This window comes from Hippoglossus stenolepis, chromosome 16 (assembly GCF_022539355.2).
Source record: "Hippoglossus stenolepis isolate QCI-W04-F060 chromosome 16, HSTE1.2, whole genome shotgun sequence".
NCBI lineage: Eukaryota > Metazoa > Chordata > Actinopteri > Pleuronectiformes > Pleuronectidae > Hippoglossus > Hippoglossus stenolepis.
In genome coordinates this window covers 4,531,496-4,548,577 of record NC_061498.1, presented here as the reverse complement: position 1 = coordinate 4,548,577, position 17,082 = coordinate 4,531,496, and the positions used below count along the sequence as shown (strand labels likewise).

Below are 17,082 nucleotides of genomic sequence, written 5' to 3'. Positions count from 1 at the left end.
CATCTGTCATAGGAACTTACATAAATGACAGAAACCATCTTTTAGAGATGTATCTAATGTGTACCTTTACTTATCACATCCCATCCACTAAGATGGAGGAGGGGTTTATGACAAACACCAGGGGGCAATCTCGACCCTTTGGCTCCACTTTTGGGGAGCAGGCATGTCGTCCATCTTTGTATGAAGTCTATGGTTTGGGTTAAAACCAAATACAGATAAATAAGTACCCAAATTAAAGCAGCAAAGGCCTGTCTGTAAAAACACTGCATCCTACATTAACCATAACTCCCACAAATCGTTTAGCAAATGGCCTCTTCCTCCAAACTCATCTTGAGTTTGTTATTCAGGTTTTCTGCCAACATACTTAAATTGTACACATTATTCCCCGTCTTACTGTGTTACCTCCCATCCACAATCATATGTAATTTAATATTGCTTGACTGCTCTCACTGTTTAATTGTGATTGAGCTGTTTATCATGAAAGCTGATGTATTTGCAGCAATTAATTATGGACAAAATAAATTAGGAAAGGACAAGTGTTCACTTCTTCCTCATTTTTAATGTTTGTTGGGAAAGTTAACTTGTTTGTTCCTTTTTCTTACCTGCCTAAACTGATCTTTATATTTTAAACATGCTACTCTCTTCATCTTATTAAAATTCACATTCCGATTTTGACTTCAACACAAAAACCGTGAGCAAGTAGATAAGTTCCTTTGGCCCCTGGAGTTGATCACTGGTGTTTCAGCACAATAGATTTCACATATCAGAGCCACAACACAAACGTACACCTCATGTGTCTTTATTGATCTATTCATGAGAAATTATACATCGGAACCACAGGGTGGAGCTGAAAGAGCAGAAACAAATATCATCCATACTGTGATATAACCTTGTGTATTATTTTGTTTCCTCTCCTAAAGCACATGTTCATTAAATACAGTTAAACACGAGACACGGCCAACGATGCCGCAACAGACAGCAGAGCGGACGAGGGAGGAAGTGGGAAATGTTGTGGCGTCCGTCTGCTTCACAAGTACTTCCTGCGTGGATCATGTTGGGGTCAACCTCTCTGGAAGAAAAATAAATGAATACTGTTAAATAATGAGGGAGAGACGGAGGGAGAGAGTGTGTGTGTGTGTTGTAAGACGAGAGAGACGAACCTCTGCAGTGACCAATAAGAACCGATTATTCATAAACATCCTTCTTGTCTGCGATGTACTGTACAATCTCCTCAGGAGTCATCAACTTCTCTGCTTCTGCGTCTGGGATTTCAAAGCCTGAGAAAGAAGAAAAACACACTATGAGGAAAAGACCCAACAAACAGCGGCTCTAATTTCTAATGTTTATTACTGCGCTTGAATGCACCGCAAAAACAAACAACTGCTGGCTGCTCAGAATCCTGTTAAACCGGCTAAAGAGGCGATCGACTCTTCGCTGTCTTGTCAAATTAGCGCGTTCACCCTGATGTCATGTTTCCATCACTGGAGATTAAAACCTGAATCTTCTGCAGAGTCATTTGACCCGGAAGTGACGTATGAACCTACTCTTTATTTCGCTTTTCCACAAACTATCTGTAGTAACATCCTCGGTTTTACTCGCACATCGCTTCTTTTCAACGCTCAAGCCTAAACCTTCAATTTGTAGAATTCCAACAGGAGATTCCTGAGCGAGCAGCTGCTGCACAGATTCAATCCACTCACCGAACTCGTCCTCCATGGCCATGATGATCTCCACCTGGTCCAAGCTGTCCAGACCCAGGTCTTTCATGAAGTGGGAGGACGTCAGCAGCTGAGGAGCAGAAAATCAACACATAAAATCACACAAACAACAACAATAGTGACACAACCATTCAATCGCTGTTAGAGGTCGAGGCGTTTGCGTGACACACTCACCCCCTCTGGGTTGATCTTGTCGTAGAGCTTGAGCACGTACATGACGCGGTCTTTGATGGTCTCTATGGTGAGGGGGGGCAGGTCGCCATACTGTCGGCACAGGACGCCCAAGGAGGAGACCTGGGGGGGGAGAGGAGAGAGAGCGTCAGAAACAGAGCCGAAGAAGCTTAGCTCATAATACTACACGTTAATTATATAGATCTTTTCTTAACGACGTTATAAAGAACTTGAATAATAATAAAATGATCCAACAGGAGCAGAGAAAACAACAATCTAATAAATAGGGTTTGTCAAGGTTAATAAGAGCCAATGTCAATCCTTTTTAAAAGCTAGAAGATTTTTGTTAAGGACATTTTAAAGAAGCTGTGAATTCCATACTGAAGGGATCTGATCACAGACGAGTGTGTGGGTCTGTTGTGTGTCTGTAGTTTTTTAACTCTTTGGCTGAGATGGTGTTTTCCTTTAACTATTTGCCTGACTTCCGTTGACTCACACACAACAACTACAAATGATCCTGTTTCCCAATGACAGTAAATACACTAACACAACAACCTCTCAGGATTACACGGTTTAACAATCTGAGCTCCATGCTTCACGTAGCTGAGCAGAATGAACCACACACTGTCTACAGGCGGTTGTGTGTCTGTTGTGTGACTGCTGTGTGTCTGTATCCGGATTGATTGTAAACTGCAGCAGACACAAATTAAAACAACACATGTGTCAATGAACTCAACTTCGCTAGCTAGCTCGTTAGCCAACAACAAAACATGGCTAATGTGTGCGCAGAAGAACGACGCGTTTCCCGGTCGGTAGATTAAATAACCTCCCGGTGGATGATCACCGACGTGAGAACAGACCGTCCTCCCGCCGCCGCGGGGCCGCGACAGACAAGGTGAACCGGGCACATTTGAAAGGCGTCGGTAGGTCACAGCGTCGCGCGCTAGGCCCACCGACGGCTCAGGGTTACCGGGGACTCACCGGGCTCTGGCCGAGCCACCGCGTCCTCCGGCTGGCGGCGGCGAAGGAGACGGGTCGGCGAAGGGCCGCCGCGGGGCCGGCAGCGGCTCGGACCGCCGGGCTGCCGGAGCAGAGCCGCAGCGAGGGCCGGGAGAGCGAGCGGAGACACTGCGTCAGGACACGGGCCGCCATGACGGAGAGAGGTGACTGGAGCTCCCGGCGTGCAACGCGAGCAAGAAACGGAGTCAAGGGCTCCGCGGCGCGCATGCGCACAGAACGAAGCGTTTATCCTCTCTGCGTGTTTTTTATTTTCTTGTTTAACGTTCTTGCGTTATTTTCTGCAAATATGTATATTCTAAATAATGAAACCGATTTTGTTTTTAATTAATAAAAAGTAAAACAGGAACGTGCTAAATAGCTGGAGAAAACCAATCGAGCGCAGAATAATTCTACGGATTAATGATAATAGTAATACATTTTATATTTATTACTATTTAGCACTATTTAAAGTTTATATAGCACCTTTTAAAAATAAGAGTTTACAAAGTGCTGTGACAGCAAAGCAACACAAGCAGATATAAGATCAATAACAACGTTATTACGATGCAGGAGGCCAGACCACCACGTTTACGTAATCGGAAATAAGCTAGTGTTTAAATTAAATGAATAAATATGTCACGTGAAAACGTAAACACATAAAAGCAGTAATAGGACAATACAAATGAATGAACAAGCAAAATAAAAGGTAATACAAATAAACAGTAAAAACACAACACATGAAAGCAAGTGTATAAAAATGTGTTTTAAGAAGCTACATGTCTCAGAGCACCAGGATATTTTAATACTTTATCTAAATCTTCAACATCCTCAGAATAAAAAAATAACTGATGTGGTTTATTTTGTTTGAGTTTATTCATCGATGACTCTGCACTCGGCTCATCGGGTCTGGGGGGGACGCATCCATCGCAGTCAGTTGACGTCTCGCAGAAAAGATCCTTGAACACATCGATGCGTTAGAGGTTTTGTTTTAATCGATTAATCGTCGCCGGCTCGTGTATCTGTCCCGACTCGGAGCCATGGAGTTGTCCGAGCTACTGTACAACAAAGCGGAGTACATCGAGACGGTAAACACGCCCGATCCCCACTGTCTGTTAGCCTGCTAGCCGCTAGCTGCTTGGCTAGCTGCGGCTGCACAGGGCGTGTTGTTCACTGAAACGTTCATTGTGCTCAGATGAGACAGGAAATAATAAAACACACACAGAGACAAATATCAATACACGTGTTAACCGACGTTTGTGTTTGTGTTGCAGGCTTCTGGGAACAAAGTGAGCAGACAGTCGGTTCTGTGCGGGAGTCAAAACATCGTCCTCAATGGAAAAGTAAGGGACCGATACAATACACATGGCTGCCATTGGTTTATAGTTATAATACATCTTATTTCCTTTAAATGACACCTTGTAAACACAGCATGTAAACACACAATAATACATGTAAAGTAAAGGCAGTGAGTGAAATCAGATGAGAGAGACATTTATGTTTTAGATTTGATCAATCGAATAGTGCTGGGTTATAGTTTTATTTTGATGTAAATATGATATTCTTGTGTGTGTGTGTGTGTGTGTGTGTGTGTGTGTGTGTGTGTGTGTGTGTGTGTGTGTGTGTGTGTGTGTGTGTGTGTGTGTGTCCCTCCAGACCATTGTCATGAACGACTGCATCATCAGAGGAGACCTGGCTAATGTCAGGGTGGGCAGACACTGCGTGGTGAAGAGTCGGAGTGTGATTCGACCACCGTTCAAAAAGTTCAGCAAAGGGTAAAGCACCTGCTTCCTAAAACTTAATCATCACGTGTGCATTAGTGTTATTGCTTGGTTGCAGTATTCAAACAAGGGCTCTGTGATATGAAGTACTCACCAAGCATGTATTATTATTATTATTAATCTGGATATAAAAGCTGGTCCACTGGATGCAACGGGTGCAAATGTAGTTAAATGTGATGCAGAAGCTTTTAAGACCCAGAAGAGACTTAAAGATACGACTGCACCCGACTCCCAAAGCGTGTTCACCTGTAAATCTCAGTAGTTGCAATGTGTCTGGTACACGACAGAGAACTATGTTGCAGATGTACTAACCAGTGGGCTGTTTGTGTACATATTGTGTGTTTGATTCCTGATTGCTCAAACTTGGTCACTTCTCTGTGTTTCCCTTCAGAGTGGCGTTCTTCCCGCTGCACATCGGAGACCACGTCTTCATCGAGGAGGACTGCGTGGTCAACGCAGCTCAGATCGGTTCCTATGTCCACATCGGCAAGAACTGTGTCATAGTGAGTGGGAAAGAAACAGAAATACAACCAGGACAGAAAATGGAGCGAGTGTAGAGAGACACAAAGCTGATGAGAGAAGACACAATCGGCCGCAGTGTCTCTTGCCTCTGGTGAAACAGTCACATGTTAGTCATGTTCAGATGAACCGGAGCCACAAGAAACTGCTGACAAGCTTCAGTGAGCAGACACAGAGCTCTGTTGCAATATGAAAGGAAACACATAGCATTAGATTTTTAATGTTACTGTAACTGACTAGCAGTCTTGCTCCAGTAGTAACAGATTACATTTCATTCTAATTGCTAATATGAGGAAGAGCTGAATGTAAAGTGGTTAAACTGATGGATGATGAATGAACTCTATGAATTGTTCACCAACACAGGTTTTGACTGCCGGATTAGTTGTTTTTCATTTTACTGGTTGATATCAGGATGTATAAAAAAGAAGAAATAGGAAAAGGGCTCATTAGAGATGTCATAGGGTGTCAAACACTCAAATGTTAAGGATGAGTTTCTGTCTTAAACAAGTTCATTTAAGTCCGAGCACTTTACATTTACACGTGCTGTATAGATGCTGATATTTTGACACCATTGTTGTGCTGCTCTACATTGTTCTGAACCACAACCACCACTGGTTGTGTTCCACTGCACACATGACACATAGAGTCAGTAGAAGTTTGTTCACTTGTTTTTGTCCACTTGGTGTGCTGCGTTCAGGGCCGTCGCTGTGTGCTGAAGGACTGCTGCAAGATCCTAGACAACACTGTGCTTCCTCCTGAGACCGTGGTGCCGCCTTTCACCGTCTTCTCTGGATGCCCAGGTCAGTGAAACATGAAGCCAACAAACAAAGTCCCCTTCCACCTGCTGTGTGTCTTTACCTTTTTTAATCTGTGTCTCTCTCAGGTCTTTTTTCAGGAGAGCTCCCAGAGTGCACGCAGGACCTGATGATTGACGTAACCAAGAGCTACTACCAGAAGTTCCTGCCTCTCAGTCAGATCTGAGACACACACTTGAAACCCTCAGCAGGGTCCACTCCCTTCCCGTCAGGGTTGGGTCCTGACTGTCAGACTGAAATGGACTTTGAGTGCTCACCTTCTGTCCGTCATCTCCTGGAGGTCTTGAGCTTCTCCAATGAAGGAAAAACAATTGGTCCTGTTTAGATATATGATGTGTGTGGAAAGCTCATAATTAAAGGAATATGGTAAAGCTGCAGGAGGCGGTTTGTGTGTTTGCAGCTCCAGATTGACAGTCTGTTAAATTTGGAAAGACAATGGGTTGTTATCAAACTGCAAACCACACGCTCATGTTTACCACCCCAGCTTGTCTGAGATAAAACTCCTCAGTATATTTTTTGTTTCCTATGAACGCTTTGCTCTTCACAAGTTATTTTTGGGTTATTTATGATATTTTTCGTGGTCGGTGTGCTCACAGAAACCCAGAGAGAGAGAGACGCCCTTGTGTGGGAAGTTGTCGCTCTTTGTCAGCAGCAGTGGGTGAAGATGTGGAGGTGGAGGAGCTGGAAAGAATAGAAGGTGAAGGGTGGAGGTGTTTGAAGGATGTGGGAACACAGCTTGTAAGATACTGTAAAACATCCATGGACCAAAGCAAGTGTGTTTGAGGAGGTCGGCTGTACAGGTGCATTCTTCATATCCACAGATCAGCAGTACACTGTCTACATGTTTATTTGCTCTCACCTCCCACGTAATTTTCCATTCTTTAATATCACGTGAGATTCAACTTCAAAAAATCTAATGTTGCGGTTGAAGACTGGCTCCTCTGTGCTTTGCCTCTGTCACTTCCTGTGAGTGTTACCACAGCCAGAGCCAACAACTCAAATAGTGAAGCATATAAATAAATAGAAATGCTTTAAAAAATCTGCCCTGTGTGAGTTTGACTCAATTTTTGAGATGTTCTTCTTGTAATATGTGGGGTATTGGCAATGTTTTCATGAGTTTGTTCTGTTATGCTTTGCAATGTTTATGTAGAGCTCTCACCTCCGCCATGGCCCAGCAGTTCCCCTTCAATTCAATCAAGCTGCATCAAATTGCACAGGCTCATAGATATCAGTCCCCTTAATAAGCCTGATTTGTTAATCCACATCCTTAAATTATTCCCTTGGAAATCTTGAAAATGTTGAAAAATATCTCCTAATGTTAAATAAAGTGAAATAAATAATCCTGGATCTGTTCCCTGATACATATCTGAATCAAAAATTAACAGGTTCATTTAACCGGTTCTTTCCTGATCCAGACCACATCCTTCCACCAAGTCAGAAAAGAATAAACTTGTTTGTGTACAAGATGTCACACAACACTTGTGAGCCACTTAAACAAAGAACGTTCATAGTTTCATATTTAGTGTTTCTCACCAACAATAAGTTTTATTTTATTATTATTCCTTGAATTCCTTCTTTTCCCCATGAAACATTTGCAAGAGTCCTGAAGCGACAACGTCATCACACTTTCGACTGCTGTCCTTTAGCGCCACCCAGTGGCTGCCTGCAGCAGAGCCTCTCTCTGAACGCTGATCCTCGTCTGATCATTTCTTTTGACCTTCAGTAGCCCAAATGCACAACTCGTGTATTTCATTTCACTTCTAAATATCAACTGCAACAATGATCAGTACAGGAAGATATTATCTGTACCTCTAAAACTTAAAGATTCTCTAAATAACAAAGAGAAAAATTCAGATTAGTCTCATTTCAGTCTCTAGACGTCTTTTGATCACACAAATTAAATAAACTTAAAATGTTTCATGAATAAGCATCATAGAAGAAACTTGTACAAAATGTTCAGAGAAGAAAAAACTAAACTAAACTCATAACTCAAAAATAACATTTTCCTTTTTTAATGAAACAGTCCATCCAATTGCAACTCAATGGTTTTATTTATTTTACAATGTGAACCACATATCATACCAACAATTAAATGTTAAGTATATAGATTAGCCATTTATTACTTTTTAAACAAATAAGTATCAAGAAACAGCTAATAATAGTGTTGGCTCCAGAGACACGTGGCATGAGTCAGACTTCTTGAAACAATGTGAATGAAGGCCTGTGATTGGCTCAGGGGAAGAAAAGAAAAAAAACACAAAGTGCCCCCCCCTTCTCTCATAACCAGAATAATCAGTGGGTTGGGGAGGGGGTTTGACAGTGGGCTTAGAAAGACTGCGCCACCCTGCTCACAGCCAACTCGAGTGAATTTCTGTTTTTCTATCAGCACTCTCTTGCTCGTCGTCCCTTTCAAACTGGCATGCTGTCATACAACAAACACCGGGAGGTCACAACTACCAATTTGGTTTCAGCCTGCGATGCTACCGAGGAGAATCAGAGAGCGAGTTAAGGGTCGAAGGGAAATAAAACATATTCTAAATGCATTCCTCTGATATAATGAAGAGCGGGGTGGACAGGCGGTTCAGGTCAGTCCTCAAGGATTCGAACCGTCTCAGACTCTCACTGCCATGATGCCTCCGCAGGTCTGAATACCAAACTCACCCGACTCTAAATGTGACGTTTAGGGTTAAATTCCTATTCAAGATCCTTCCTATGTTGCATTAGTCACTAGACCTGTGACAGCGGACGCTGCCTAAAACCTGCTTTAAATTTAGACCCTGGTTTATTGTTTGACCTTCAGAGTAATCAGAGGCTCTCTGTATGTAGACAAATCAAATCTCACTTTTCAAATATTAGGTTTATATTTTCAGTCTCATTCAGTTTTGTTTTTTTTACACTCCTATGCAAGAACAGAAAAAAAATAAAATATGCAGAACTCTTCATTTGACATAATCAACAACTCTCAGCCTGATTCTTTTCTTTCACCGACTAGCCAGCGATCATGTATGAGTATAAACAGCCAAAGTAAATGCAAGAAGAAAAAAAAAAAAAGAAATCTGTGACCAAAATGTAACAGAAGTTAAAAACTGGCATGCTTTTTATACAACTTAACAAAACCTACGTTTCCGGGTTATAAAAGTGAAGGGGGAGTGAGCAAGTCAACGAAAGTCAGGAGAAGAGAGAAGAGATCATTGATATCACACGAGTCAGCTCCAGTGGGTATTTACAGGCAGAAAGTCACTGTATCACTACTACAGCAGAGCATCGCTAGAAATATCCATCATTGATTTTAATAACTAGACAACACTGTCATTGTTTACACTTTGTTAGCTTCCTATGCAAAAGGAAAGCATATTCCAACTTCACAAACAAGTTTTTTTAGATTTAACTCCAATTATATTTTGTTAATACCCTAAAATATTTATATATATATAATATATACACACATACACAGTACCAGTTTATATTACTTTACAAATAACTATATATACCCACGTGTCTGACTCGTGTGATCTCAGTGTCTCCGGCTCTGCTCCTTTACAGAAGGCAACAACCATTTCAAGAACTAAACGAGCCCCGAGTTGCATCATCCTGTACCAAGTTTAAAAAAAACTAAACAATAAACAACAAACCCATTCACATCTTATTAATGCACACACCCCTTGCACAAAAAGCAGACCGTTTCCCCAACAGCCGACCAAACACTGCAGCCTGATCAGCCAGTGACTCCAGTGTTTGGTTTTGCTCTGTTGAGAAATGCTACCTTCATAAGAACATTTCTGTGATTTATGCTTCCGTTACAGCACCGATTATCGTCCAGTACGTTCAATCATTAGTCAGGGAAAGAAAACCCCCCCCAGAGTCTCTGAGCACAAGTTGAGCCCACATGCAGACGCACCACATCCTGATCACTTTTCTTAAAGAGTGAACGAGGAGTGTGCGCGACAGCTCCGTTTCTAATCATATCACGCTATGACTTCTTCTAAGCACCGACAGATAATCAATGTGTGGACCTGTTTAGGGCTGGACAAGGCTACAACTTGGATACAAAGGAAGAGCCGATTTATTTGCATGAGTTGGAAGTGAAAGCTAAGTGCAGAAAATCCTTATTGCAACTCATCAGAATAATAACACTATCACATAAAACATGAGCTGCTTTTATAATAAGTACAGGGCAGAGGGGGAAGAGGGCGTCACAGTCAACAAACAGGCCGTCTGTGAAGCTATACGACAAAGAAGTTTTTTCCTTTGTTATCCTTAACAAAAACAACGTAAAACAGGAGAGAAAACAAGGTGGAGAGAACAGTGGCAAAGAATTTTTAACACTGGTGGTTTAAAAACAAAAATGGTGACTGGCTTAACTAAATCAAGTCACTGTTGAAGCAGAGTAGTTAGCAGGAAATAAGGTCTTAATGTCCAAACATCAATAGCCTGCTATTGGTAGTTCCACGCCGTCAGCCTGGTAACCAGAGAAATGTGGCTGGTTACGAGCACACGAGGCAGGATGATGCCACAGATGTTCTCTAATTAGCTCCACCAGACAGGCAACGTCAACTAAGAGCTGCGATGATGAAGTAACAGAAAGAAACCGTTGGGTTGTTTGACACAGAGCTGAGTCTCTGATAGAGCTGGGTCCAACATTTGGCGAGCAACTTGATTCACTGAGTGAGATGATTTGATCATGGCCCTCACTTCCTTATTAAGGTGGTGGGTGAGGATGAGGGAGGTTAAGGGAGGGAAGGGCACAAATGTGTCAAGGATCAAGTGGCTTTTACTTGTAAAGCAGCACAGTGCATTTTCAACCCTTTGAGAACTGTCTGCATCCCAGAACGTGTTGGTTCCTTCATTGTCTCCTTTCCAGGGTAGCGATGTCTGAGGAGTGTGTGACGGTGACCAGTCCTCCCAGTCTCTCTCACACACAGTGTCCCGATTGCAGAGCAGTGATTTGTAGTAATAGTGTCGGAAAAAGGAGACAAGGAAAATAATGCATCCAACATCTGATTAGACTGAACCGAGAACCTACAGTCACATTTTCAACCTGGGTTCTTTTCCACAGCCAGGCATCCGAAGCGTCAGTCCGTCCATCTGCGCATCTGTCACATATCAGCCCATCCACCCCACCTTTCCCTGCCTTGGCTGTGAAGGCTTCCCCCCCACCCTCTCATACACATAGGCAGGCAAAAGATCAGATCATCCTGTTACGTTTGTGAGTAGGAGAGTCTGTGATGACATCACTACACTGGGTGGAATTTCGTTTCCTGGTTCCTACCCCTCCAGCGGAGGCAGAGCCTGTAGAGTCCAGATGCAGGGCCATCTCCTCTGAGATGAAAGTGTTCAGGTCCACGTCTTGGAGCCCATTGCGCCTGCTGCGGCACACCGGCCCAGCGCCAGAAGAACCACCTCCAGCAGCACCGCCCCCATTACTGCTGCTCCCGCTCACATGTGTGGGAGAACCTGGAGCACCGGAGCGCACACTGATGCTTGCCATGGCTCCACTTAGACCTAAAGTGGGGAGGAGACCGGACGAAGAGGAGAATGAGACAAGAGCAACGCTGAATGGAGAAATAAGACAGATGGGGTGTTCGATTTCAAGTTAGCATAGCACTGTGTCAAATGTTTTTGGAAAATTGCTACACTGATAAAAGTCTTGTTTCATATCTGTAGCCATGAGTGTGGATTCTTTTGAGTAAAGCAACTGTGGATCACAACCAAGCCAACACAGGATTCATCAGTCCAAAACTCATCTTCATGTTAGTGACCCCAAATTGCAGTGGTCTGATCAGAGTGGTGTTAACATGTCGCCTTTCTCTCAGAGTTAAAATATGTAGTTAAGTAAGCACACAGCAAGTAATCAGCTCTTTGATCATCGAGCCTTTGTGAGCGTCATTCGCTCACACTGTCTCTATTTTGGATCCTAGACAAGAACGTGGGTCATGAAGTTCGTGTTTCTTCAGAGAGCCATTGTTAGGAAAGCACTTGGAGCTGCCATCTCACAAAAACACAGGTCGTCACTTGGTGCCAAAGCTTTGGCTGAACAAAATGACTCCTACGGCAATAAAAAACACATGATTGCAGTGCCTGTGACTTAACAAGGGAGGTGACAGGTGCAGCTTCCAACCACACTGTGGTAAACCGATCAAGAAACCATTACTATCCCTGTACTGAGGAATGAAAGAGGCGTCTGATTGTCCTCAAGTATGTAAAGGGTTCACGGTGAAGCTTGTTTTTAAAGATCATGAGTAAAGTTAAATAATTTTGTCAATCCTAACACACACAAACATCGCCTGTGAAAGGCAAAAGGTATCTGATAACTGAGAAAGACAGACTGAAATGTCCTGACACAGATGGAACTTGTGTGTCTGTAACCTTAACCACCAAATGCCTGACATAACCTGCCCTTACCCTCAGCTGCACTCAGCTGGCCCCTTTAAATGTGAGGTCCTTCAGATAATGTACTGAATATTCATTTGCCCAATCAGCAAACCAGAGTTGTAAAGCAGCTGAATCACAAATGGAAACAGTTGCATGTACAAACCCACTTGGCTTTTGGTTTTATGAGATGTTTGCTCTCGTAAACACATACACGCAGGAGGGTCTAAAAGTGAGGCCTTCTCTCACCATTGGCCAGCGCTTACATGCCCTTATCTCTGAGCCCCACGTGGCAGATATGATGACTGGAGGACAAACAAACTCTCGTTTACTCTCACGCAAACTCACATCCTGTAGTTCACGCTAAGACAACAACACCAGTGGCACCGCTTATTTTCTGTCCAACAATGTAGCTGCCTCCGGTGTCATCAAGTTTCTTTTTAAGGTGTCTAGAATGTGTGCTAGTGTCCAAGCTGTGAGCGATACTTATACTTAATCTGACTTACCATGCAGTGCTATGGCCTCCCTGAAGGGCTGGAGGTCTGCCTCCACAGACGAGCCCGTCTCCGATGGTGAATTAGCTCGACTAGGGGCCACCATGGCCAGCCGGGAGTTAGCCCTGCTGCTCCTGTGTGGTGGTGCTTTGCCGCACAGAAAGCTGATGAGCTCCTCCCTGCGAATGGTTCTCCGGCGCTTTTTCACCCAGGCCAACATGTCCTGAAATCCAATGCAAGAGTGCTGTGTAAACCTAATGCAGTCAGGTCCAGATATAGGAAAACCTTGCAAAATACAGAGGGGAGAATGAGACCCACCTTATTACGGCGCTGATGGCCTATTTGGATGCCCCGATCAAAGCTTCTCTGATGGGCCTCCACACTCTCTGCGATGGTGGGAGACAACGTTAAAATAACCATCGTCAATAATCACGTATTCCAAATTAAGCGCTAACATATGGTTCCTTTAAACAGTGTCAATGGGTCAGGGCTAGACACTTTTAATTCGAATTTTGTGGGTTTTAAATTATACAGGTTATTTAATTCTGTACTTTACTGTACAGATCAGATTTTCAACAGATAGTGTGCTAACCTCCAGAGGGAATGATCAACTCCTCACTAGCTCAACTAATTATAATCTTGGATCCTCAAATCCTGACATGTTAATTGTGAATTTAAAAATAAAAGATAATCATTTACTTGACTAGAGCTATAAAAAAAAAAAAAACAAGCCCTATGAAAGAGATGTGAAGTAACAGCCTTGATCCTGTACTGATGGAGCAAAACACAAACAGTAGGTGTAGTTGTTGGCACAATCAGTGAATCCTGCTCAAGAGCACAAGGGCAGGCAGAGGAGGCGACGTGGGCAGATACCTTTGTAGAGGTTGGTAACTGCTGTAGCGGCGTTCTGAAACGGCACCCACAGTGACAGGCCCTGCTGGTGGCATACTCTGTCTGTGGGAGGAAAGGGAACATATGGTTGGTTTCTATACGTGACACGAGGCCATGATTTTAAAAACAAATAAAAAATTAAAAATAAAGCAAGCACACTTGAGATGTGCTAGAGGACAACAACACATCAGGAGAAGGGGCGACAAGTCCGGTGCTTGTGGAGGATGAGGTGAAGATCATTTCCATTCGCCATTTTGTCTTGCATCTACATTTTGCAGGGACAGAGTTCGGGGGCATTAAAATAACTGTGGGGCTAGCGCTAACATTAGATGGCTAGCTGGGGCAGCGGCTTGCTGGGTGAGAAAGCACTGACACGCCAACTTAACTGCGCCCTCAGCAGTAAAGTTGCAAAGACATGTCAAACGAGGGGGGAAAGACTCGCCGAAATAAAAGCTGTTCGCGTTGCTGCAGTCCGGGGACACGAGCACCACAACACACTCGAGACAAACCTACAGTTCCACATCGGAGCAATAATATACTCGCCATTTTGTGCTTATAACGCCAGCTACGCGTTTGCAGAACTGCTCACTCAGCAGCAGCAGCACGGGTATTTTTTTTAAAAAGCACGGCCACACAACCACGCTGCGGACTTCACGTCGTTAAAGTACATTATTCTAGGAACTCGCGGGCCGGGGGAAACGGACAGTGGCGGTGACAGCCTTTCGAGAGACTGTCATCTGGGAATGTCGCGTAGCTACGGTTGTTGTTACCATCGCCATTTTGTTACTAGCATGGCTACGTTAGCTGTCTTTAACTTGGTGTCAACAAGGTGGCTTCGCTGACACAGAGATCCCCTGTGATCGCGGGACACTCGGTTGTGCGAGTCGATCTTCGTGTTGGTTGGTTTACAATCGAAACTGGCGGAGGTTCGAGTCCGCCACTGGTTTTCTGCCGCTGGCTAGCACAGAGCTAGCTAAATTTAGTATTGCAAAATCAGCTGTAAACGCTACCCCCCCCACCCCCCCACTGTACTGACCAGCGAGTTAGCCACAGAGCTAGTTAGCATCCAAGCAGCATTGACGCTGGTGGTAGTGGACGGTAACGGGGAGGTATACTGCCTGGATGCTAACCCCCCCGAGCCCGCGGCGGCTTCAGCGGTACCGACGCTGCCCTCCGGACCCACAACACACACAAAGACGCGGGGTTTTTTTGGACCTTTGTATAACTGTGCTACGGCGGTAGCGGAGTTCTGGAAGAGGTGCCACAGTTTATCCTGGTCGTTGTCGGCCTCCTCCTCGCTCGGCTCCCTCTGCTCCGCCTCGGCCAAACACTGCCGCTCCCATTTTGAGAACCAGTGCTCGGGTCCGTGTTCCTGTATCTCCGAGTCTCCGTCTTCCTTCTTCTCCTCCATTTAGCGCACCCGCACTCGAGGAGGTGCGCGTTTAATCTGTACGAAATCGTGTAAATCGGGCCTGTGTAGAGAGTTATGAGGGAGAATACTGGATATTACTACAGTTTTGACTTGTTCGCACTGTAACATAAGCTTCCTCTATGCTAGCAGTGGCATCAGGGAGGAGACGCTTAGCTCACTGTTTTTCCTAGTTGCCGACGTCGGTTTATATATACAACGCACACTATCCTGTTATGCGCTTCGTCCCGCCCCTCGCTGTAGATGCCAACGATGATTGGTCCCGCGAGGCCGTGAGGGTGGGCTTTAGGTCTTTTCTTTGAATTTGATTGGAGCTGCGCTTCGTCCGTCACAGCATTGACACAAAAGAACCTCGGTACAAATGACCCACAACTAAAGCTTGCAAGAGAGCACAGTTAATAATATTATATTATATTATATTATATTATATTATATTATATTATATTATATAACATAATGCTTATGTTAATATTACAATTGTATTATTTTCCTCTTTGAGCTAATATAGTTGTTTAGATAGATAGATAGATAGATAGATAGATAGATAGATACTTTATTGATTCCCAAGGGAAATTGAGGCATCCAGTAACACACAAAAAAGTCAAACACAAGAGCATATGAATAATAAAAAGGTCAAAATGAGTCAAGAATAAGTTCACTGCAGTGAGAGGAACGTCTCGCCACCAGAACTACTACAAAGCTGTCACTGTTAAGAAGTATGTGCTAATGGAGATGTTGAAATCACAAGTATTTTAAGTATAAGATGATTGAAAGACACGAGTAACCGACACAGAGTACTGAAGCCAAATATAAATACAGATTTATTTATAAATAACTGAAGCTACACAAAGTTGTGTAGACTAGCATAGCCTGTAAAATGATGGTACCAAAAAAAGTGAAAAACAGTGCAAGATTTACTTAAAACACAAGACTAGAGATAGAACATATATAAAATCAAATAAAGATAAACATAGGCAGTAGTGGTATATTAGATGGCATCGTTTAACTGCCTGGAAGTCAATCTTGATTCCTATGACATGATTCACCTTTTAGAAAAGAATCGTTATTTTCATATCCTAACTTTAAAAAAAACTTTATAACTTCCTGGTATGAAATGAGCAACATTTAGTGAAATGAAACAAACGAGAGTGAGCCAGACAATGTGAAAAACTCAACTGCGACAGCGTCTGACTGGATTCATCCACTGGATGGTGCCATTGACACAGGATGTGTAGAGGAGTCAGTTCCAGGCAGTTCTGGTTTCCTCACTGCAGATGAGGATTAGCTAAAGGCTGGACCAGAAACATACAGAGGAACACTGTCTTGGTGAGGGGACAATTCGTGTTTGGTTGTCTGTTGTCCTACACAATGGAAAAACACCATTGTTAATTACAGGTCCCGCTTCAAATGTTGTGGATTGCAGGTTTTATATGATGGACACATAATTAGGGTCCTCATCTATTAATACCTAGTTTGTTGCCTCTTTTCTGCAAATTGCCTATAGTAGTATGAATACTTCTAAGCAAACAAGCAGCCCCCTGGAACCTTTTGAGAACTAATTTGAGGAGCATCACCAGAACAGGCTGTATATCGAATACACAAAATAAAAACAATGTAAATCAGACATAATTGTAAATAAATTGGGGTTAATAGCTACAAATGATCCAGAAAGAGGCGGATGGCTGAAGCTAATAAGTCTCTTCAAAGCTCACTAGACTGTATAATGGCATATGCAGATTAAAGCATTAAGTGTTTGATTTTTTTCCCCTCGTCACTGTTTGTAAATATTACTTTTTTCTGCTTATTCATATATACTTGTTGGAAAGAAAGCAAAATGAATGAATGGAAAACGATTGAAGAATGAAATGCTGCAGGAAACTACAATGGAATAAAATAAAA

At 43.2% G+C, this 17,082-nt stretch overlaps 3 protein-coding genes across 3 annotated transcripts; 1 reads left to right on the top strand and 2 right to left on the bottom strand.

The window, feature by feature from the left end:
- Nucleotides 1–783: 783 nt before the first annotated feature.
- On the bottom strand, nucleotides 784–3,085 carry ndufab1b (NADH:ubiquinone oxidoreductase subunit AB1b). The gene is made up of 5 exons (XM_035181834.1): nucleotides 2,871–3,085; nucleotides 1,893–2,012; nucleotides 1,701–1,788; nucleotides 1,161–1,277; nucleotides 784–1,069 (listed from the first exon to the last, which is right to left on the bottom strand). Exons 1-4 carry the CDS (start codon nucleotides 3,039–3,041, stop codon nucleotides 1,186–1,188), a joined length of 471 nt encoding a protein of 156 aa, XP_035037725.1. The 5' UTR covers nucleotides 3,042–3,085; the 3' UTR covers nucleotides 784–1,069; nucleotides 1,161–1,185.
- A 694-nt stretch (nucleotides 3,086–3,779) lies between these two features.
- On the top strand, nucleotides 3,780–7,041 carry dctn5 (dynactin 5). Its single transcript, XM_035181833.2, has 6 exons — nucleotides 3,780–3,973; nucleotides 4,160–4,228; nucleotides 4,542–4,660; nucleotides 5,058–5,169; nucleotides 5,883–5,985; nucleotides 6,069–7,041. Exons 1-6 carry the CDS (start codon nucleotides 3,926–3,928, stop codon nucleotides 6,164–6,166), a joined length of 549 nt encoding a protein of 182 aa, XP_035037724.1. The 5' UTR covers nucleotides 3,780–3,925; the 3' UTR covers nucleotides 6,167–7,041.
- Nucleotides 7,042–8,032: 991 nt separating this feature from the next.
- c16h16orf72 (chromosome 16 C16orf72 homolog) lies at nucleotides 8,033–15,375 on the bottom strand. The gene is made up of 5 exons (XM_035181822.2): nucleotides 14,970–15,375; nucleotides 13,737–13,817; nucleotides 13,182–13,249; nucleotides 12,876–13,086; nucleotides 8,033–11,502 (listed from the first exon to the last, which is right to left on the bottom strand). The coding sequence occupies exons 1-5, from the start codon at nucleotides 15,163–15,165 to the stop codon at nucleotides 11,186–11,188; spliced, it is 873 nt and encodes a 290-aa protein (XP_035037713.1). The 5' UTR covers nucleotides 15,166–15,375; the 3' UTR covers nucleotides 8,033–11,185.
- Nucleotides 15,376–17,082: the final 1,707 nt, after the last annotated feature.

Bases quoted from the DNA above. Each gene is read 5' to 3' on its own strand.
- c16h16orf72 (XM_035181822.2), bottom strand. From the start codon at position 15,165: ATGGAGGAGAAGAAGGAAGACGGAGACTCGGAGATACAGGAACACGGA. The intron at 13,087-13,181 runs GTGGGTCTCATT...ATTGGATTTCAG, and splicing joins GCCATCAGCGCCGTAATAAG to GACATGTTGGCCTGGGTGAA. The intron at 11,503-12,875 runs GTAAGTCAGATT...TCCCCACTTTAG, and splicing joins GGAGGCCATAGCACTGCATG to GTCTAAGTGGAGCCATGGCA.
- ndufab1b (XM_035181834.1), bottom strand. From the start codon at position 3,041: ATGGCGGCCCGTGTCCTGACGCAGTGTCTCCGCTCGCTCTCCCGGCCC. The intron at 2,013-2,870 runs GTGAGTCCCCGG...CTCCCCCCCCAG, and splicing joins GGTGGCTCGGCCAGAGCCCG to GTCTCCTCCTTGGGCGTCCT. The intron at 1,278-1,700 runs GTGAGTGGATTG...CTTCTTTCTCAG, and splicing joins GGCCATGGAGGACGAGTTCG to GCTTTGAAATCCCAGACGCA.
- dctn5 (XM_035181833.2), top strand. From the start codon at position 3,926: ATGGAGTTGTCCGAGCTACTGTACAACAAAGCGGAGTACATCGAGACG. The intron at 3,974-4,159 runs GTAAACACGCCC...TTTGTGTTGCAG, and splicing joins AAGCGGAGTACATCGAGACG to GCTTCTGGGAACAAAGTGAG. The intron at 4,661-5,057 runs GTAAAGCACCTG...GTTTCCCTTCAG, and splicing joins TTCAAAAAGTTCAGCAAAGG to AGTGGCGTTCTTCCCGCTGC.